We start from the raw sequence: 20128 nt of genomic DNA on the forward strand, positions 1-20128 counted from the left end.
CCCCTCCCCACAAACCCCTAAACCCCCCATGTTCTTTTTTTTTCTAGCTTTAACAAGTGTTTTTTGTTCTGGTATTTGTATTTTACCCCCCCCCCCCGCCCCCCCCCGATTCAAATGACAGTTTTATTTTTACAATAAAGTAAGACGAGTTAAGTACTGACTCGATATTTTCTCAAGGACCCGCGACGAGCACGCCTACGGTGTTCCCAAGCGTAGCCTACACGGCCACTCGCACATCGTCCAGGACACTGTGATCTCCTCCGACGGTCTGTACGCAATCTCTGCCTCATGGAAGACTCTTCGTCTGTGGGAGCTTGCAACTGGCAAGACCATTCACCGCTTTGTCGGCCACACCTCTGACGTTCTTTCTGTCTCGTTCTCGTCTGACAACCGACAAATTGTGTCTGGCTCGCGCGACAAGTCCATCAAGTTGTGGAACATTCTTGGCGAGTGCAAGTACACCATCACTGAGAAGGGACACAGCGACTGGGTTTCGACCGTCCGATTCTCACCCAACCCGAGACACCCTGTCATTGTTTCTGCTGGATGGGATAAGCTTGTCAAGGTCTGGAATCTCGAAGTTGCCGAGCTCGAGACCGACCACATTGGACACACTGGATACATTAACGCTCTTACTATTTCCCCCGATGGAACCCTGTGCGCTTCAGGCGGCAAGGACGGCCAGACCATGCTTTGGGACTTGAACGACTCGAAGCATCTGTACTCGCTCGATGCTGGTGATGAGATTCACGCGCTTACTTTCTCGCCCAACCGGTACTGGTTGTGCGCTGCGACTTCGTCGTCGATCAAGATCTTTGACTTGGAGAAAAAGATTTCTGTCGATGACCTTAAGCCCGATTTTTCGGAGGGCGGTAAGGAGCCCGAGTGCATCAGCTTGGCGTGGAGCTCGGACGGCCAGAACCTGTTTGCTGGCTACACTGACAACAAGATCCGTGTGTGGCAGGTGATGCAGTCGAACTAGAATTACAAAAGGAGCAAGCAATAGTTAAGTAAGAAAAAGTCAGGCCGGTCATTGTGTATTGTCTATGTATGTTTTTGTTTAATGCAGTATGTATTTAGTAGTATTTAGTAGTATTCAGTAGTAGTAGTGCAGTAGAGTTAGCGTGCGAACTCCGAAAATCACGTGCTTGGCGAGCCAAGAAATACAGCAAAATTTTAGGCTCTACTATATAAAGTCTGCCTTTCCTCTGTCTTCGTCTGATTTTGCCTCTATTTGCTCAATTATTCGCATATCAAAAGCTCTTTCAATGACCGAATCCCATCAAAATACCGGCAGCAAGTCAAAAGCCCGCCATTTCGGTCGCGGTGGATATGGAAACATCACCACCGAGCCCGAACAGGACTCATCTCAGGCCCCGGTCCAGGTATTCACTAGCCCAAACCAGACCTTTCTCTCCGGCCGCGGAGGCTATGGAAACGTACAGCCAGTAGAAACAATGCCGACTCAGTCGCCGGAGGAGTACTTGTCCGAAGTAGACCACGCCATGAGCGTCAAGCGCGGCGATGTTTTCAAGATCGGCCGCGGCGGCGCCGGAAATGTCTACGTGGAGGGCGCAAACGGAGAAGAATATCCCGCTGATTCCCGTCGGGGACGCACTGAAGAGGCTTTAGCCGCTGGCGGAGAAGAAGGTGCCGGTAAAGAGCCTGAAGGCTTTTTTGCGCGCATCGGACGGAGGTTCTCCTCCGGATCCAGAAGTCGCAGTCGTGACAAAAGGAGCAGTAGTCGAAATCAGCAGCAGCAAGAGTAGTATATTAAAATACCACTCTTATATCTTTAGTGTTCTGTTGATTCTTGGGTTTTGTTGATTTGCTATTGTTAAGGCGTATATCTGGTCTGGTCCGTTTGCTTCCGTCATTGATCTCTACTCGCAGAGACTTTCTCTGAAGCAGACAATAATAAGTTTGGGTTTCTTTTTTGTATTACTATACTATCATTTGGTGTTTATTCTTTTATTTCCAAGCAAAATACACCATTTGTCCACTCTCTCTCTGTGACGTAGTCGACCATTGTATTTCCGGTACACACCCCTCTGCTCACATGTACACACGCCGACCTCCCCCTTCCGAGCCTCTCCCCTTCCGCTCTTCTATCTTCACGCACTTCCCAGCTCCTCACCACAATGCCGGACTGGTCAGTCGACCCCGACAACCGCCGCCGGCTCATGGAGCTGATGAAGGAAAACAAAAACTGCTTTGACTGCGGTGCGCCGAGCCCGCAGTGGGCGTCACCCAAGTTTGGGATCTTCATATGCCTTGATTGTGCTGGTTTGCATCGTGGATTAGGCGTGCATATCTCTTTTATCAGGTCAATTACTATGGACCAGTTCAAGCCTGAGGAAATGAATCGGATGGTTATGGGCGGTAATGCGCGTGCAAAGGAGTTTTTTGATGCCGAAGGCTTTGAGGAAGGAATGAGTGTCAAAGACAAGTATAACAGCACTTTTGCTGAGGATTATAAAGATAAAGTGGGTTAATCAATATCGTTCTTTTGTTGTATTGATGCCATTTTTCTAACTTGAACAGCTCACTGCCCTTGTCGAAGGCCGTGAATGGGTCCGCAACACCAACCGCCCGAAACAGTCCTCACGAACGACGTCGCGCTCCGCCTCGCCGGCTCTCTCGCTCTCGTCCACATCATCTGCCTCGCAGCAACCTTCATCGCTTCCCCCTTTCCAGAAAACCCGTAACGAGGCATACTTCTCGCGCCTTGGCCAAGACAACCAAAGCAGACCTGACCACCTGCCTCCCTCGCAGGGCGGCAAGTTTGCCGGTTTTGGTAACACGCCTGCGCCAGACATGTCTGCCTCCTCTTCCTCTCTCTCAGTCGATGATTTCACTCGCGACCCGCTCGGTAGTTTGACTAAAGGTTTTGGGTTCCTTTCCAAGAACCTTAACCAAGTCACTGAGTCGTACATCAAACCCAACGTCAAGAACCTCGCAGAGTCGGACCTCGGCAGTAACGCTCGAAAAGCCATGATGCAATTCGGACAGAAAATGCAAGAAACGGGTCGGTATGGTGCTGAGACGTTTCAAAACTTTACCTCCGAGCAGCGCGCGCAGATGAAGTCCCACAGTGGCGGCACTTACTCGCGTGCATCGTCGTCGAATACTGACCCATCTGGGCAAGGATTTTCATCTCTGTTTGACGACCTTGGAATCGGCGATGATGCAGATATTGAAGAAGCGTTCGGTATTACTAAACCAAAAAATAAATCGCAATTAGGAAGCGTGAGTGCGCCGAAACCCGCTACTCCGACTAAAAAAATGGCGGGTTTTGGAAACGGATATGGTACATCTTCCGGATCTACAAATCCGAATGCGGGCAAAAAGGCTGATGATGAAGAATGGGGTGAGGGATGGGATTAATTTTTTTATTCCTTTTTCTTTGCGTTTTGTGTGTTTATTTTACTTTGTCATATAGCTTTCACTTTTCTTCTCGTTATGTTACGTCTTTTAATTAGTTTTGAACAATTAGAAATTAAATTACTTTTATAATAAAAAGGAAGCAAAAAAAGCTATTCTAGAGGAGATTGCATCAACTCGACCTTTACACGGTACCATAGCTGCAATTCTTTCTCCAAAGAGTGAAAAGCAATAACCAAATCTAGACAGCTGACTCGGATCGATGAAGTTCAACTTCATCAATCCGCACCTCATCCTCTTCATCCTCTACACGCTTAGCCGTTCCCAATCCGACAATTCCACCTTTCTGGTTCTCACCCAGCCAAGGTTTGATGGCTTCGCCCTTGATGTTCTTGATCATCATGTTGTAGATAATCATGCCGCTTACGGTAAACACGAAGCCCACCGGATAAAGCCAGTAAACGTAGTACCCAAAGACTTTTAATCCGATCAATAGACCCCAGAAATCAGACGTCAAAAGCGAGAGATTATAAAACGCGGCGGAAGACATACGGAATAGGATCGGCGCTGTAAGGTATAAGAACAACAAGCAGAGCGTATATCCAACGAACCATCCAGCCATATCAGAACCCCAATTAGCATCGCGAATCGAATCCCGCTCAAAGATTGCTGCCTGGACACCGTTAATGATCATTCCGTACATACCCATCTGCGAAAGGACTTCGTAGATTGGACGTTTAGAAAGAAGGAATTCTTCAAGCGTGTTAGAAACACCGTAACAGGTTGCGCCAAGAAGCATAAACAAATCTCCCTTGACCATGTCGGTAGATTGGTAATTCTTATCAGTCAAAAGATCGCTGATAACGACAAGAACCATGCCAGCAATACAGACAACCGTGCCAAGAACTTGCGACCAGTGGTAGCGCACCTTGAGGAAGAGAAACGACAGAATCACAACAACAGCGATCGCCCAGTTGTCTAGCAACTCAGCTGAGAGCAGGTTGGTGTATTGATATGCTTTCACTACAAAGTAATTCTACAAAAGGGTTAGTACTAAATAATAATAGCAGGTAGTGAAAAATTGGAAGACTTACACCCTCAACATCGGCAAAGGACAATGCGAAATACTTCCACGAGCTAAAGACAACCATGCGCCAGTACTTGCTCCACCCATAACGATAAATAGTGTACGGCGTAAAAATCAAGTTCAAAATTACATAGTTGAAAAACGTCTGAAAGGCAGGGATATCGACACCATCGTTTGTCAAGTACGTAGTGAAAGTATTTGTCGCTACAATACTCAACGAAAGCAACTGACCCAAGATCAGAATAATCCAAAAATTCCAGGTCAAGAGAAAGCCAAAAATCGGCAAGTTTTCCTCTTTATTAGGACCAGCCTGTTCGATTTGCGAGAGGTCAACGATAGCATCTGGGTCCTCGATCGAAGAAGAAACGGTGGTTGCCGATGTCGTCTTCCGCACATCGCTAAGATCGCTTACTGGGCGACTGAGCTTGACGGACCCATAGTAACCAGACGTATTTTCTCCAGCGCTAGCTTGGTTAGAAGACATACTGCTGAATCACTGGATAGAAAAGGTGTAGAAAGATTTGAAGGATGAGGAGCACAGAGGCAAGATAACGGCAACCCGCAAAATCGAAAGTAAATACTGAAAACAGAAGATGAACAGGGTTCTTGTATAAAGCACGAAAGCAGAACCAAGAAGGTCTATCGCGCCAGAGAAAAAGAAGGTGGACAAGTGGTGAATAAGACAATGAAGAAGAAGAAGAAAAAAAGCCGATGAGATGAGCCACAGTGTTTAGAGTTCAATATTAGAGTTCAATTTGACGGCAGTGGCTCAATTGTTATTTACCCGGCCTGTTTTTGAAGTCGTGCTACTGAGTTTTCCTCAGCAAACAAACATAAACAGTGACTACTTATCAGAATCAATCTCTTTTCTTAATTTTTAATCCAATTACAAACTATGCTTGATTTTTGTTTGATTTTTTTCTAGTTGCTTATCATTATTGCCGTTTCTTCTTTGTGCTTTATTAGTCTTAATTTGCATATTCTGGAAATAGGTCTGCTTTCGCTTTGCAACGCGTCCCGGGCACCGATTTTATACACCACCTTCGTTATATCTTTTTCTTTTTCAGTATTTCATACCTCTTTAAGATTATTCTTGCTATTATTGGGATTTTCATCCACACATTATAATCTCCGATATGCCGTCATACCGCCAGCGCAGCCGCCCTCTCACCATCATCACCGTCTCCGGTGTCGCTCTTATTATCCTCTTTTACCTCTTATCAACCTCACGTTCTTCATCTGAAGTCAGAGTGCGTCCCCCTCCGGCGGCTGGGGGCGCAAAGTCCATCAGCCACTACCCGATGAACGGCTTGACGAGTTCCTGGCAACCTCTTGCGCGTCAAGAGCACGTTCTAATTTTAACTCCTATCACCCGATTCTATGAAGAATACTGGAACAATCTCATCAACCTCAACTACCCTCATGAGCTCATTGATCTTGGATTCATTTTACCTCGTGGCCGCGAAGCAAACCAGGCCATCCAGCGCCTCGACGAAGCCGTCAACGCTTTGCAAACCGGTCCCAAGAAGAATCGCTTTGCATCAGTCAGTATTCTTCGCCAGGATTTTGATAGTCCATTCTCTCAGAGCGAAAAGGATAGACATGCGCTTAGTAGTCAGAAAGAACGACGGGCGGCTATGGCCCGCGCGCGTAATTCTCTGTATACTACTACCATCAACGCAGGCATCAGTTGGATTCTGTGGCTCGACGCTGATATTGTCGAGACTCCTGCATCGCTAATTCAAGATATGGCTAGCCATAATAAGGCTATTATTGTTGCAAATTGTTATCAAAGATACGTCGATCATGGAGAAAGTAAAATTCGGCCGTACGATTTTAATACTTGGCAAGATAGCGAGGCGGCAGCTAAAATGGCTCAGAATATGGGTGACGATGAAGTTATTTTTGAAGGTAATTTTATTGACTGTTCTATGTGGATCGAATAGCTGCTAACTTTGAATTTCTGTAGGATACGCAGAGATGGCAACGCACCGGACGTTGCTTGCATCCATGCGTGGCGCGGGAAAAGATATCAACGAAGAAGTCCCTGTTGACGGTGTTGGAGCGTAAGTTTAATTTTCTTGTTCCATTATTGGTCGCATGACTAAGTTGCTCTATATTAGTACTGCATTACTTGTCAAGGCTGAAGTCCATCGCGATGGCGCAATGTTTCCATCTTTCCCATTTTTTCACCTTTTAGAGTCTGAGGGATTCGCAAAGATGGCAAAACGACTGGGGTATCAAGCATATGGACTACCAAACTACCTTGTATATCATTACAATGAATAATTGGCTTTTCTATTCGCATCTTTTACATACACTCATTGAACTGGAAAGAAAAAGGAAATATCGCTACTTGGTTAGGATATTTGGACCGTGCGGCTACGCGCCGCGATTCTGATTTTAAGATCCCGACCGGATCATAATTATGATAGTGGCTGCTAATGCTAAATGGTGACTCCGCGTCCAAAAGGAAAATTTTCAGATTCAGTGTTTGTAAACTTCGAGTGAGCATAGATCGGGGACGCAGCGCCAGACAGTAATCTAAAGAGCGCGTTCAAATCAAATTCGGAGACGACTAAGCGATGGCGCGACTAGGAAATTCCGATTTGTGTGAGATGACTTGGAAAATCGGAACCATTTCAGCGATGAAGAAAGAGATGAGACTGTCAATTGAGATAATTGGCGCGATCCAATTAGTTAATGAGTAGCTAGCCTGGTAAGTATGTACAATACAATTGCCAAAACTGGCGCCGCGAGGAATGCGTTCTTGTAGAGCATGGTGGATAATTCCGGGTCCATCTATATACGCGCGATTTCAAAATTTAAATTCACACTTGAATTATCACATACCATAATGGCTTTTTATGACGTTCTCTTTCCTTTGTAGAATTCTTTGTGGAGTTGAAGACTCAGCAGTAAATCCCTACGGAGTCTAGCGGTGAAAGCTTAGGCGGTGGTTGACATTTACTATGTCTTGTGGTATGATGTATACTGAAAAAAAAATAAAATAAGCGCGTAAACTGAACACTAAATAGTCATAAAGAACATCCACGCACTTCTTATACCGTGGCAAATAGTCCCTACCGAGCGCGGCATTTTCCAATTGAATTATCAAAGATGGAACACAACTCTGTGGAGACCTAATGAGAGTTTGACATTGTAATTCTTTTGCAAGGTGGAGCACGTTAATAATTTGATGCTGCGATGTTATTGATAGTTGTATATTCAGTTTTGTGAGCACATACTGCTCTAGCCATCTTATAAACTTATTCTGCCGAGTAGTGTGGGAATATCAGTGGTCGCAGACATATATTGTATACCGGAGTTAACATAGGATACAGATGTAGCGAGACAAAACTGGATACAGTAAGAACCTGATTTCAATATATACAGCATATATACAGCAAATTATTCGATGCCTACACAAACTAATATCAATAAGAATATGTGCACGATCTTATATTCCAGGTTATGTATCACTGTGTTCGATAAACTTCAGGTCTCCGCTAGTTTCCTCATCACTTGAATTATCGCGACTCAAATGCTCTATGCTGTCCTCTTCATCATCTTCATCCTCATCGCTCTTATCATCGTTTGTAGAAGTAATGATGTTCACCCAAGGTCTCGCCTTCGTCACCAAAGTTCGACACCTCAAGCACTCCCATCCTTCACCTTCCTGCTCCTCAATTTGCGTGACAAGACAAACATAACAATAAATATGCCCACATTCTACAGCAGCGTAAGGATTCGTGATTTCGTTAGCACGCATACCGGCCGTCGCTGTGGTTCCTATAGTGCTAACGCGATTCGCTGCCGCAGCATCTGTATCTTGATGATAACAGATCGCACATGTGCGTTCTGGAAGAAACGATAATTGACCTGTAAGTTTCTCAGAAGGCTCTGCATCTGTCGCGTTACTTGTTGTACTGCTTATCAGATTCGTCATTCGCCGTTTCAATTTAGGTAAATGCAGCAGTGGCAGGATGAATATTAAAAAGTTTGTAAATTCATCCCACACAAGCTGTCTATTCAAAAATTCAAAGCTGACTTCCCGTGACATTGATCTTGAAGATGAAATTAAACGGAGACGACAGAGACGGAAGATTAATGTCGGATATTTGCCACTATAAAGAAATGAGATGAAGTTGAGTAAGTTGAAGAATGAATAGAAGGACTCGGACTTTCGAATCACTTCTAGTAAGCGAGTCTTGAACTTGTGTGAATTAATCACTGTCAGTACCTTTGACCGGGTACCATCCTGCACAAACGTCAGTTTCTTTGGCAAGACTGTGAAGAATAAAATAGATACCTCCTCCTCTTCTTCCTCTTCTTCTTCATCGAACCCTGTATCCTCTGAAAAATGAACAATACGCTGCCATAAATACTCTCCAAAAATCATCAAAAATCCTAATGAGAGCTTTTGTGTTTTAGATGGACTCTTGAGTAATCGATTTCTGCGGGCATCAACTAATCGCAGATTCTGAAGCAGTAACCCATACGACGCTGAACTGTCCCATACAGTGAATTTCCATATAATAACTTTTAAAAGAAGCGATAGTTCAGTCGAATACCGCTCTTTGATCGTAGACTTTGTATAGAAGTCAGCCTCAATATCCTCACGCTATACTTGCACAGTTAATACATACATGAAGATATTTTGATCCATCATATATCTGGTTCTTGAAAATGTCAAATAGCTCATCATCCAATATCGCTGCATCGAGCTGACCCACGCGGTTCGTAGGATACAGCGACGAAGTCGAGAGTGAAGCAGAGGATTTACCCAGCACAATCTGCGTCACCCGTTGTAGCGACGCTGAAATTGCATCTAATCCTGCTGCAGGCATTTATATCATCTGATTTATACTCGAATGTATATAGTTGAACTGATAAAGTAGTCAGCAACTGATGAGTAGAGAACAGATAGATCGTCCCAAACACGTTCAAGCCGAGGCTCGAGCCGCACACGGTGATTTTGATTTTGCTTAGTGTGGGGTTCATTTTTTTTTAGTAGAAGTAATTTTTGGCTTCTATTTGTAATAACTATATACTCCCAATATAAAACCAATGACATGATATAGCAAACTCCTCACCATATGTCATTTCTATTACAAGAAATTTAAACAATTCGATCATTGACCGCCCTACTCATAAGTTCCACAAATCTCTCATCCAGCGCCTCATCCTGCTTCGCAGTTTCAACATTCAGTAAAATCTTCTTGACACCGACTCCAATATCAGTCGACCTGGTCTGGTCCTGCACAGCACTCAAAATTCTCTGTATCCGCTGTCGTCCCATGTCAGATCGCGTCTCGGGTCCAAAGATCTCGGCTTGCTCGAGAATTAATCCAAGCTCGTTCGCATTCGACACATTAGGCACACCAATCTGCGCATCAAAAGTGTCGAGGATATCCATTTGCTGCAATACTGACCGCTCCGTAGTAGTAGCCAAAATCAGCAAGCGACGACCCTTAGGCGGCTGCTTGCGCATAAGCACCATCAGCGTCTGCAGAACCGAGTTTGAGAATCGCGGGCCGATAGGCACCCAATCTACCAATCTCTCAATGTTATCAACAACAACAACATTGAGCGGTGATTTGTAAGCATCCTCAAAAATCTTGCTAATAGTTGCTACTTTGGACGCTTCACTGTATCCAACCATAGATTCTGGCGAGATAAGCTTGATAAACGGAAACCCCGACGCAAGACCAATCTTGGCCGCCAATGCCGTCTTGCCGGCACCCGCAGGTCCATGCAATAGAACAGAAACCAACGGAGTATGCTCAGAATTGCGCACCTGTTCGGTATATAGCGAACCTTCGTCGAGTACGCTCTTGATATGTGGTGAATAATTGATTATTCCATTTTGAATGCTTGACGTCAACTCTTCTTCATTGACACCAAATGCTGGTTTGACTTCTTCCAGCGCATGCATAAAGTCTTCACGATTTACTTTCAGCTTGTCAATATCGTTCGAGACCCCAGCAACAGTACCGACTTTGACGTGTCGGTTGAACGCAAACGAGGTAGCAGATTTAACGAGACCGTTTAACTCGGCACCAGAAAAGTTCTTAGTCAACGCCGCAAGTTCGTCTATATTGACGTCCGAAGCCATAACCTTGTTGTCTCTCATCTTTGTCGTGTGAATTTTGAGAATCTGTCGGCGGCCAGTCTCATCTGGTAACGAGATCTCCATGTGCACCTCAAGACGACCAGGACGTAGCAACGCCTCATCAATCATATCGAGTCGGTTAGTCATGCCGATGATAAGAATGTTGTTAAGTTGATCAACACCATCCATCTTTGAAAGCAACTGATTAACAACAGAGTCCGAGACGCCGGTGCTGTCGCGGCTGCTACCACGCTGCTTACAGATAGCGTCAAGTTCGTCGAAGATAATGATATGTAATCCAGACTCTTCGCCCTTATCCTTGTACTCCTTCTCGGCATCGGCAAACAGCTTGCGAACGTTCTCTTCGGACTGGCCGACGTACTTACTCAAAATTTCAGGTCCATTGACAATTTTAGGCTCGCGAGCATTAAGCATTTTGCCAATCTGTCGCGCCATCAAGGTCTTACCTGTTCCGGGTGGACCAAAAAGTAAGATTCCTTTGACGTGCTGAATTCCAAGCTTATCAACTAATCCAGGCGGGAAAATACGGCTAGCAAATGCACGTCGGAAAATAGCCGAGAATTCGGTGTCTAGACCACCGATACCCATATCCTCAAACTTGAAATTTGGCTGGATGATTGCGTTGGCAGCCGGGCGCTTCGAAGAAGCCTTAAGCTTGATTGGCGAATCTGGGGCTTTGAAGAAATTGATTTCGGTATGCTGCGTCAGAATACCACGGACATGTGGGTTAGAAGCAGTAGGTACGCCAGCTGCTGAATTCTTCTCGCCTAAGTCTACGAGTTGCACTGAGCGTACAATAATCTTGAATAGCATTGACTTGTAATCCATAATCATACGCTGACCAGGTGCAAGGATCTGATCATGGTACAAGGTCGTGAACCACTTTGCCAGTTCATCTTGATCGTATTGCTGCTCTGAAATCTTGTTGCGGTTGTTGAATCCGATCTCGACATCGAGTGAGCCTAGGTAGACTTGCCCACCTGAACGAAACGGATCAAAGGGCACAATCGTAATTTCCTGACCGAGTGACCAGGCTGCCCATTCTCTCTGAACTCCAGAGGCACCAACTGTGCCAGGCTGCATCGCCTCGGCCCTTCAATTTAAAGTCAGTTACTCGTCATCATTGATGAAGATTCAGGGAGATAAGACTTACTTTGTGGTAAATACAAACATATCATCAACCATGACATACTGATCTGATCTAAAATCCTGCGGTGAAACAATCAATCTATTTGACAACGCAAGCTCGTTAGTCGGCGCAGACATAACCCGTGCCACCCGGGCGCCAGCTGCTGGATGACCGCCAGAGCTGCGTCCGGGAGTGTCGAATGGAGTCGGCACGACTCGGCCAAACGTCGACGGCACCGGAGATGCACTTCCTGAAGACCTGCTAAAAGCTCCTTTTCCAAACATGGCTAGTAGTCACAACTGATGGGAAAAAAAGTGCGTGTAGCTTGAAGGGTTGAGTGTGTGTGGTGGAGTTTATCGTGTGTCATATTGTGGTGCTGATCACACAGATATTCAAACCTTATAAATCTGTACATATCTATCCAAAATACTACTATACAAGGCCACCTGGCTTCTGGTCAACGTCGTCTAGTAGCTGGCGAACATTTATCAGATTTTGTCCATGACATATTTTTCTACTTTGATTAAAAAATAATTCAACTAAGTTCATTCCAATTCGTAGTTTTAGTAGATTATCTCAATAACTAGCTCAAACTTGGATACACGGCTGCTGTACCTATCATGTTGACAATAGTCGCATAATTTACATATCCATAAATAAATTCCACTGTGAGTATCTTAGATTTTATTCATTTTATCTCGCGAAAAGTGACCTGATACATATAAAGAAGAAAAATCAACAACTGTTTTTACTTAAATCACTTCACACATGCTCACTTGCGCCTACGGAAAAAATACGCTTGCACAAGGAAGCTGAGTAAGAGTGGACTGAAGAGAACAAGAGTACTGCGCACATACCCTATCCGAAAAATCATTCTCCCTAAGAAGGTCGTAGGAATAGCGCCTTCACGAGGAAATGAAGCAGACTTGATCATTGCCCGCTCGTAATACTTTTTCTGTTTCGCTGAATATGGCGGGTATCGAATCTAGAAACCGTATTAGAATTACTCGCAAAGCATATCAGCAGGAAAGAAAATAAAAACTTACAGCTGTGGCTAATTCAGTCCAGAAAGGCTCAATCATGTACGGATGCTTATGAGAGAAGGTTTCAAACGAGTGATGTCCGTGATACGCTCCCATACCAGACTTTCCTACACCTCCAAACGGAATTGATGGATCTGCTAATTGAACGATCGATCCGTTGACCATTCCACTTCCAGAAGAAACTTGCTCGTGAATCTTCTCGATGGTCTTACTATCCTGCGAGAAAATATATAATGCAAGCGGATGATCATGATATTTGCGGACATACTCGATGCCTTCTTCGGCAGAGTCAATTAGAACGATCGGCAAGACAGGTCCAAAGATCTCGTCTTTCATCAAGGAGTCATCAGGTTCGACATCGAGAATGACCGTCGGCTCAATAAAACGCGTTTCGGAATCGGCAGTCTCAGTGCCTCCGATGACAATCTCGCCCTTTGTGTTATCGATCAGCGACTTTACACGATTAAAAGCCGCGTCCGAAATCATATGGGCGTAATCCGAGCAGTCCTTAGACATATCAGGATATAGCTTATCAAGCTGTTGTTTCATTTCAGTCAAAAACTCCTTTTCAAGGCCACGCTTGAGTAGCAGATAGTCTGGAGCAACGCACGTCTGCCCGGCGTTCATATATCGCCCATAAGCAATTCGTTTGGCGATCAGCGCCATATTTTTCCCATCAAGAACAAACGCAGGACTCTTGCCTCCTAGTTCAAGCACAACCGGTGTCAGCGTCTTCGCCGCTGCGACAGCAACTTGTGTGCCGACACGTGCGCCGCCGGTGAAGAAGATAAAATCAAACTTCAAGTCTGTAGCAGCACGCGATTGTGGCAAGTCACCGTTAATGACATGAACCACTGAGTTATCAAGATGAGTGTGCAAGAGTCGAGTAAATAGTGCTGACGTGTGTGGGGTATTTTCTGACAACTTGAGCATGACAGTGTTACCTGCCGCAAGAGCACCAATCAGCGGCATTAGAGCAAGCTGAACAGGATAGTTGAATGGCACGATAATGAGTACAGTCCCCAGAGGATCATAACGGATCGTAGGTTTCAATGCATACCATGTCAGGCTTGTACTGAGAGTCTTTGGTTTCGCCCAGCTCGCCAGATTCTCGATCGCCTCGATACAGCCGTTTAGCACCATCGAGAGCTCAGAAATGTAGGTTTCCAAAGGAGCTTTATGAAAGTCCTCATAAACGGCATTTAGAATAGCTGTCTCATTGTCGTGGACGCAATAGTATAGCTTTCGCAACTGATCGCGTCTAAAGTCTAGCGACAAGGTCTTATTTGACGCGAAAGTGGAGACTAGTTTTTCATGAATGAGTGGTATCTCTTCAACAGGAGTATACTTCAATGATATCGCATCCTGAGCATTAATCGCCATTATTATTTTCTGTTCACTAGTTGCGGGTTAAATTGTCAAGAGTATAAGAGGTGGTTTGTGATTTGGGAGAGATTGCAAGTCATGAGACCAAGAATTCCCAAACATGTGACTATTCTGATCAAACAATATACAAACTGGGTCTTTTGCACTCTAGGGTTTTTGACAAGACCCGGACTATGCCAATTTGCTGCGAATGTTGGCTAAAGGTATTATACCATGCTGCTATTAGTCAGCCTCCCTTGCAAAATGTCTATACTACTAAATATTTTAGATCTGTTATTCAGAAACTGCTGTCGGCCGGATAAAACAAAAATTCATGAATGATTCTTTACATTCACGTGATGGGTTTTTTTTCATATGTCCTTAAGAATGCGCAATAGATTATTAAACTTATTGAAAGGCGCTGTGGCCGAGCGGTTAAGGCGAGAGATTAGAAATCTCTTTCCCTCTGGGAGCGCAGGTTCGAGTCCTGCCGGCGTCGCCATCTTTTTTTTTTTTTTTTTGGTTTTGCTGTACTTGTACAAAAACACTTTCGTATATTTGGGCAAATGCATTGAATGAAGGGAGAAGAAGGAATGTGTGTTTGAGATAGTCAGAGTACAGTAGAGTGGTATCTAGATTTGATCTAGTGGATGAGACATACACTGCTGCTAATATTGTATCAGTTTATAAACAAACTTGTATACATCTGTTATTTCATAACCAGAAATAAAAAATGATATTCAAAAATAAAATCATTCGTTGTAATGGTTTCGAGTACTATGTCATACACTCTGATAATCCGCAGTAAACATGGTTGAAGGTCTGTCTGCTTTGCTTGCCTCCTAATCCCAACCCACATTCACAGTTTACAAGTCACAAGTCACAAAGTGCTTCACCTTCGTCGCGTCTACAGTCTACATCAATACACGATCTCCAATCTTACAAAGATAAAACCAATGTCTACAACTCCAAAAAATACTTCCAATTCTCAATTACAAAATGAGCTGACGTCGCTACGTTTACTTCGCGCGTCATTGGAATCAGTCCGACTTTTAACCGACGCGATCGTGCGCGATCTTGGAGTTTCGCAGGAGAATTATGTTGAAAGTTCAAGTATGTTATCTCATATTTCTCCTCTTTATTGAATAATAAAAATTGATTTGGTAATAAACTGCTTACTGAATGACTTATCCAGATCTGTCAAAGAGGTTGGAGGTTGCAGTTGATGAGGCCGGAGCGAGGAATACAAATAATCGAAAGAGCACCACAAAACGGTGATTTATCAGTAAATCTCTGATCATCTAAGTATCCACGACGATTTCTTTCAGGAAATTCGGAAGATATATTTCTTCGTGACAACCGGTATTGTATTCAGATACTGGTTGTATATACTTGCTCGAAAAATCTACTGATTTGCCAAGACGCGTACTTAGACTGGAGAGGTTTTGAATTCATCATATTCCATGCAGTAGCAAAATGAGATTGCATACACACAGTCGAGTCGAATAAGAATTACTGCAAAGTGAGAGAAAGAATTGAAGTTGCTGAACACTAGAGAGAAGGTCCGCAGAATACTGAACCCAAGACATGCTATATGTTTTTGGAATATAGTGGATTTTTCATGACAAGCAATATTCACAAGGCTGCAAGATCTTGTACTTTTACATAAAAACACCGATATACACGAAAAAAAAAAAAAAAGAAAAAAAAAATTCTAAAACCTGCGTCGTCCCAAAGTTGGTCTCCACTCAATTCCCGGATGTGTTTCCGGCGTAGCCTCGGGATCCTCTCTCCAAATCTTTATACTCTTATCTGCCTCACATGTAATCAGTCTCAAGCCGGTCTGATCAAATGTACTTGCAAAAATTCCATTCTCAGCCTCAAGTGATCCCGGCATTGCAGCCGTTTCGACTTCCTGGAATTTGTGCCCTGTTTTCCAGTCAAAGAACGCCATTGTTCCGTTATCTCCTCCGCTGAACATCACGCCATCAGAATTAGTCGAGAGAGTATTCACGATCGCGTTATGCTGCGGTGAGAAATTATGCATGAATCCTCCTTCCGGTAGTTTCCATTGCTTGATATTATCAGCGCTGCCGCTCGCGAATGTGAATTCAGTAGGGTGCGTCGTTAAAGCGCGAACCGATTTTTTGTGATGAGTTAGAACCGTTTGCGTTTTACCCGCAGCCAAATCCCATAGTCTGACTTGTGTATCCATACTGCCTGTCAGCACTTGTGGATCCTCGGCTTGACACTTAACGGAGCTGATCGTGCCCTTGTGGCCCGAGAGTATATGGACTTCGCGACGAGAGCGCATGTCCCATACGCGCGCTACACCATCGCGCCCGGCGGTGACGAGCACGTCGAGGGATGGGTGCAAGTCTAGTGCGTATACGCCGCTGAGATGGCCATGGTAGTGTCGTATAACCTTATTTTGTTCAAGATCCCAGCATTTTACCATCTTGTCCTCTCCAGCACTGAAGAGGTAGGGATGACGCGGTGAGACCGCGAGACCACGCACGGTCATGATATGACCCGTCAATGTAAGCTTCAGCGTTCCAGACGCGAGATCCCAAATCTTGATGGTTCGATCGCCGGCACCTGTCGCGAACCATTGATTGTCGGGCTCGACGCAGACACTACGCACCCATCCCAAATGACCAGAGATCACGCGCATTAGTTTCCATGGAGCATGCCATTCTGGACGCACTTGAGCTACATTTGCTTGGCGCTCAATCAATGCCCTCGCAGCACTAGATTGTGGCTGCTGCTGTCTCTGCTGTCGCAACATAAGTTGTTGATCATTAGACTTCGTGCTGGTATCAGTCTCCTGACGAACAGTCAACGCAGTCGAGTCTAGGGATGGTTTTGCAAGCAACGAGCCGGCAGGAGGAGGAGGCGGTAAAATGTCGTTAAGCAGCGCATCGACATCTTTTCTAGCCGCGTCCTCTTTCTTGCGAGAAGCGGATGTTGATGGTGGTAATTTTGCTGTAATGTGTGGTGGCAGCTGTGCTTGCGCCGCCGTATACTCTGTTCGTAGTTTTGATGTGTATCTAATTCTTTGACTTATTATTTTCTTTCAATTAGTAATTTTTCGGTTTATATAAAAAAAGAGAATGAGGCACCTTATTGGTTCATTATAATCGACAGAGAAACCATATGTTTTACCAAATAGATCGCGGCCACGTTTATTCAGTCGCTAGAACATACCGTTAATAAGAGCACACGACAATAAATAATCACAAATAAACACTTGAATAAAAATACCTCTAACTGATCGACTTCGTCGATGGCTGTCATTGCGAGTGTGCAGCTTTGTTGAATGTATATGAAGTTGATCTGTAGGCAGAGGATGAGAAAGCTGCGTTTTCAAAGATGAGCAAAAGTTTAGGTTTTCCTGAATTGACAGGTTACACTTGATTGATTATAGGATCTCTGCACTGCGCTCAACCATCATACCTTTGAATTCGATTTATCAAATATTTGGTTTATTCAATTATAAAATAATTGAATCTAACTGATCAAGTCCGTCAACTTACAATGGCTGAGAAGCAAGGTATCTTAAGATCACAATTTCTCTCTTTTGAGGACTCTCTCCAAAAAATAAAGATCACTTACATTTCACAAAACAGTCGACCTCTCACTTCTATCTCCTCAACAGCTGAATGAAGTTAAAAATCAGCTCGAACAAGAACTCGAACACTTGACGCAATCCTTTCAAAAACTACGACAGGCGCAAGCCAAATTTAAAGAATGTATTGCGTCGATTGACAGGACTGCAAAGCCCGAGAATAAAGGTTTGCTTCTTTGTTGGAGATTGCCGATCGGAACTGAGATGAGAAAATGAAATGTTAACTGACAAATTTAGGTAAATCAATTTTGGTGCCGTTGACGTCGTCGCTTTACGTTCCTGGTAAAATTGAAGATGTCGAGACTGTGATGGTTGACGTCGGAACGGGATATTATGTTGAAAAAGTGAGTTATCATAAATCGACTTTTCGTATTAAACAAAAATAATTTGATTGTAACTAACGGATTGAAAGAAACCAAAAGATGCGATAGTATTCTATGAATCCAAAGTCTCAACATTGCAGCAGAACCTGGGAGACTTGGAGAATATTGTAAATAACAAAGCGGGTAATTTGCGAGTCGTCGACGATGGTATGATATAAAATATATTTATTTGATTTAGAAGCGTGTTAACAAAGTATTTTAGTGTTGCGACAAAAAGTTCTGGCGGCACAGCAGGGACAGCCTGCGAAAGCAACTGCGTGAGATGTATAGAGCTTAAAAACAAATCTTAGAGATATAACAAATATAATCAAAAATGCAATAATAATACACATAAAATAGTTTTACATCATAGCCACATTACAAAGACAATCCCTCGCGCTTTGCAACATCCACAATCCACCGCCCCACTTTATCATCAACACACACGTCTAGGAACGTTTTCCCCTCGCGATCAACAACGGAAGTATCAGCATCACACCGAATGAGTTCAAGCGCGGCATCTCCTCGTCCTTCAGCAGACGCATGGAATAACGGCGTCCATCCGTCTCGATCAGCGACATTCAGCGGTCCCTTGGCATCTCGAACCAGCAGCCTGATTAGCGGAATACTTCCAATCGCGGCGGCGCGATGAAGCGGAATTTGTCCGCGTTTATCACGCACACGCGTAGCGGCAGGATACAGTTCAACAAGTCTACGCACGACATCGACGCGCTCACGCGAAACAGCGTAATGAAGCGGCGTCTGCCCGGCAGAAGTGGTGACGTTCAACGAGGCACCGTAATGCACGAGTAAATCGACAATCTCAAGCGATCCAACTGAAGCGGCAATATGTAATGTAGTCCAACCAGCCTCGTCCACGGCATCGATATCGAGCGATCCCGCCGAGCTTGATTCTGTGAGAAGGAGTTGCACTATCGGCGCGTTCGCGGCTGATACCGCCCAGAACAGCGGTGTGCGGTCGTCCTCGTCGCGCTGACTCACGAGAGAAGGATTTGCGCGGATTAAGCTGCGTACGGCGAGGTCGCGGCCGTCACGCGCAGCCGCGTGTAGCGGGAAAGGCGTGTCTTCTTCTTCTTGAGACGCCATTGTCTTGCGAGTTGGCGAGCTGTAGAAGGCGCTGGATGACGATGGGAATTATGTGAGAAGTGCACGTGCACTGACGTCACGAGTTTTTAGACAGTCAGATGAGAGAGTGCGAGTGAGCGTAAGTGAGAATGGTGTGAGCATAGTGTACGAGAGTAACGGACGAGGAAGGCTGAATGATTGAGCAGAGAGAATGGAAAGGAGTAGGGTAGCGAAGGAGGGAGTGAGGGGGATTAATGTTCGACGACGAGCCGTACTGGGAAAGCTAGGCTAACTCAGGCAGGAAAGATGAAAGAGGACGACAGAGGAGCATATGTCTACGGACGAGATTACATGTTCTTGATATATCCAGTCAATGGAATTAGAAGATACCAGGCAAAAGAGCAAAAGAGAGATGATGCTGCTGCACCGATATGATGTTGTTTACGCGAAAATAGAAAAGTAGATGGAAAATAAGAGAGCAGAGTACGACGAGGATCGGGTCTCTACACCCTATCTCTGTCTTGGCGGTACAGATACGAGAGCTCCAGTAAAGGCAAGGAAGAAGAGTAGATAGTAGTATCCAGGGTCCTGATAGCTGATACAGGCTGAGCTTAGACACAACTCGAATACGGGATACGAAGGCGAGGAGGCTGGGCGCCGTCGACAACTACAAGCAGCAAAAACAGCAAAACAGATATTAGACTCTCTCGTCGACTGCAAATTACTCGCATGAGTTTGTCGATTGCAATATATTCCTAATCAGCGCGGATTATGAGGAGTAGAGCAGATACAAAGAGCGAGTACGAGGATCGGCGCGGAGAACAAGAGACTGCTGGCTCGGATTTAGCGGGATCTTTTCCAGAAGAGGAACCAGTCGCCATATCCATCGATCTTGACTACATATTGAT

General features: G+C 44.6%; 11 protein-coding genes and 1 non-coding gene across 12 annotated transcripts in view; 6 read left to right on the top strand and 6 right to left on the bottom strand.

Moving 5' to 3' along the window:
• Positions 1-982, top strand: part of V2V93DRAFT_324868 (40S ribosomal protein RACK1) — a gene marked incomplete at both ends in the record, with an annotated part of 1172 nt that extends 190 nt beyond the window's left edge. Inside the window, one exon of the mRNA XM_066907486.1 lies at positions 178-982. Coding sequence (XP_066765479.1) covers positions 178-982 — 805 coding nt within the window. The remainder of the gene's footprint in view (positions 1-177) is intronic.
• V2V93DRAFT_270634 (uncharacterized protein) lies at positions 980-2063 on the top strand. The gene has a single exon (XM_066907168.1). It carries the CDS (start codon positions 1269-1271, stop codon positions 1767-1769), a length of 501 nt encoding a protein of 166 aa, XP_066765480.1. The 5' UTR covers positions 980-1268; the 3' UTR covers positions 1770-2063.
• A 50-nt stretch (positions 2064-2113) lies between these two features.
• V2V93DRAFT_371227 (uncharacterized protein) lies at positions 2114-3522 on the top strand. The gene is made up of 2 exons (XM_066910458.1): positions 2114-2486; positions 2545-3522. The coding sequence occupies exons 1-2, from the start codon at positions 2142-2144 to the stop codon at positions 3385-3387; spliced, it is 1188 nt and encodes a 395-aa protein (XP_066765481.1). The 5' UTR covers positions 2114-2141; the 3' UTR covers positions 3388-3522.
• V2V93DRAFT_347368 (uncharacterized protein) lies at positions 3479-5145 on the bottom strand. The gene is made up of 2 exons (XM_066907909.1): positions 4479-5145; positions 3479-4420 (listed from the first exon to the last, which is right to left on the bottom strand). The coding sequence occupies exons 1-2, from the start codon at positions 4953-4955 to the stop codon at positions 3626-3628; spliced, it is 1272 nt and encodes a 423-aa protein (XP_066765482.1). The 5' UTR covers positions 4956-5145; the 3' UTR covers positions 3479-3625.
• Positions 5146-5607: 462 nt separating this feature from the next.
• Positions 5608-6760, top strand: V2V93DRAFT_325321 (Anp1-domain-containing protein; the record flags this gene model as incomplete). The annotated part of the gene is made up of 3 exons (XM_066907498.1): positions 5608-6382; positions 6441-6537; positions 6595-6760. The coding sequence occupies 3 exons, from the start codon at positions 5608-5610 to the stop codon at positions 6758-6760; spliced, it is 1038 nt and encodes a 345-aa protein (XP_066765483.1).
• A 1183-nt stretch (positions 6761-7943) lies between these two features.
• V2V93DRAFT_380863 (Pex12 amino terminal region-domain-containing protein) lies at positions 7944-9321 on the bottom strand (the record flags this gene model as incomplete). The annotated part of the gene is made up of 3 exons (XM_066912078.1): positions 7944-8732; positions 8784-9062; positions 9121-9321. 3 exons carry the CDS (start codon positions 9319-9321, stop codon positions 7944-7946), a joined length of 1269 nt encoding a protein of 422 aa, XP_066765484.1.
• A 272-nt stretch (positions 9322-9593) lies between these two features.
• V2V93DRAFT_325225 (P-loop containing nucleoside triphosphate hydrolase protein) lies at positions 9594-11873 on the bottom strand (the record flags this gene model as incomplete). The annotated part of the gene is made up of 2 exons (XM_066907493.1): positions 9594-11700; positions 11761-11873. The coding sequence occupies 2 exons, from the start codon at positions 11871-11873 to the stop codon at positions 9594-9596; spliced, it is 2220 nt and encodes a 739-aa protein (XP_066765485.1).
• Positions 11874-12150: 277 nt separating this feature from the next.
• V2V93DRAFT_371235 (Aldehyde/histidinol dehydrogenase) lies at positions 12151-14278 on the bottom strand. Its single transcript, XM_066910459.1, has 3 exons — positions 12783-14278; positions 12594-12721; positions 12151-12448 (listed from the first exon to the last, which is right to left on the bottom strand). Exons 1-3 carry the CDS (start codon positions 14160-14162, stop codon positions 12430-12432), a joined length of 1527 nt encoding a protein of 508 aa, XP_066765486.1. The 5' UTR covers positions 14163-14278; the 3' UTR covers positions 12151-12429.
• A 283-nt stretch (positions 14279-14561) lies between these two features.
• On the top strand, positions 14562-14643 carry V2V93DRAFT_t45. The gene has a single exon. It is a non-coding gene; the product is annotated as a tRNA-Ser (tRNA).
• A 1215-nt stretch (positions 14644-15858) lies between these two features.
• Positions 15859-17441, bottom strand: V2V93DRAFT_380867 (WD40-repeat-containing domain protein; the record flags this gene model as incomplete). The annotated part of the gene is made up of 3 exons (XM_066912079.1): positions 15859-17206; positions 17267-17340; positions 17409-17441. 3 exons carry the CDS (start codon positions 17439-17441, stop codon positions 15859-15861), a joined length of 1455 nt encoding a protein of 484 aa, XP_066765487.1.
• Positions 17442-17555: 114 nt separating this feature from the next.
• Positions 17556-18491, top strand: V2V93DRAFT_371248 (Prefoldin). Its single transcript, XM_066910460.1, has 5 exons — positions 17556-17697; positions 17774-17938; positions 18010-18116; positions 18185-18302; positions 18358-18491. Exons 1-5 carry the CDS (start codon positions 17682-17684, stop codon positions 18414-18416), a joined length of 465 nt encoding a protein of 154 aa, XP_066765488.1. The 5' UTR covers positions 17556-17681; the 3' UTR covers positions 18417-18491.
• On the bottom strand, positions 18304-19596 carry V2V93DRAFT_371249 (ankyrin repeat-containing domain protein). The gene has a single exon (XM_066910461.1). It carries the CDS (start codon positions 19239-19241, stop codon positions 18513-18515), a length of 729 nt encoding a protein of 242 aa, XP_066765489.1. The 5' UTR covers positions 19242-19596; the 3' UTR covers positions 18304-18512.
• Positions 19597-20128: the final 532 nt, after the last annotated feature.

This window comes from Kockiozyma suomiensis (genome assembly GCF_038497685.1).
Source record: "Kockiozyma suomiensis strain NRRL Y-17356 unplaced genomic scaffold V2V93scaffold_8, whole genome shotgun sequence".
NCBI classification, from domain to species: Eukaryota; Fungi; Ascomycota; class Lipomycetes; order Lipomycetales; family Lipomycetaceae; genus Kockiozyma; species Kockiozyma suomiensis.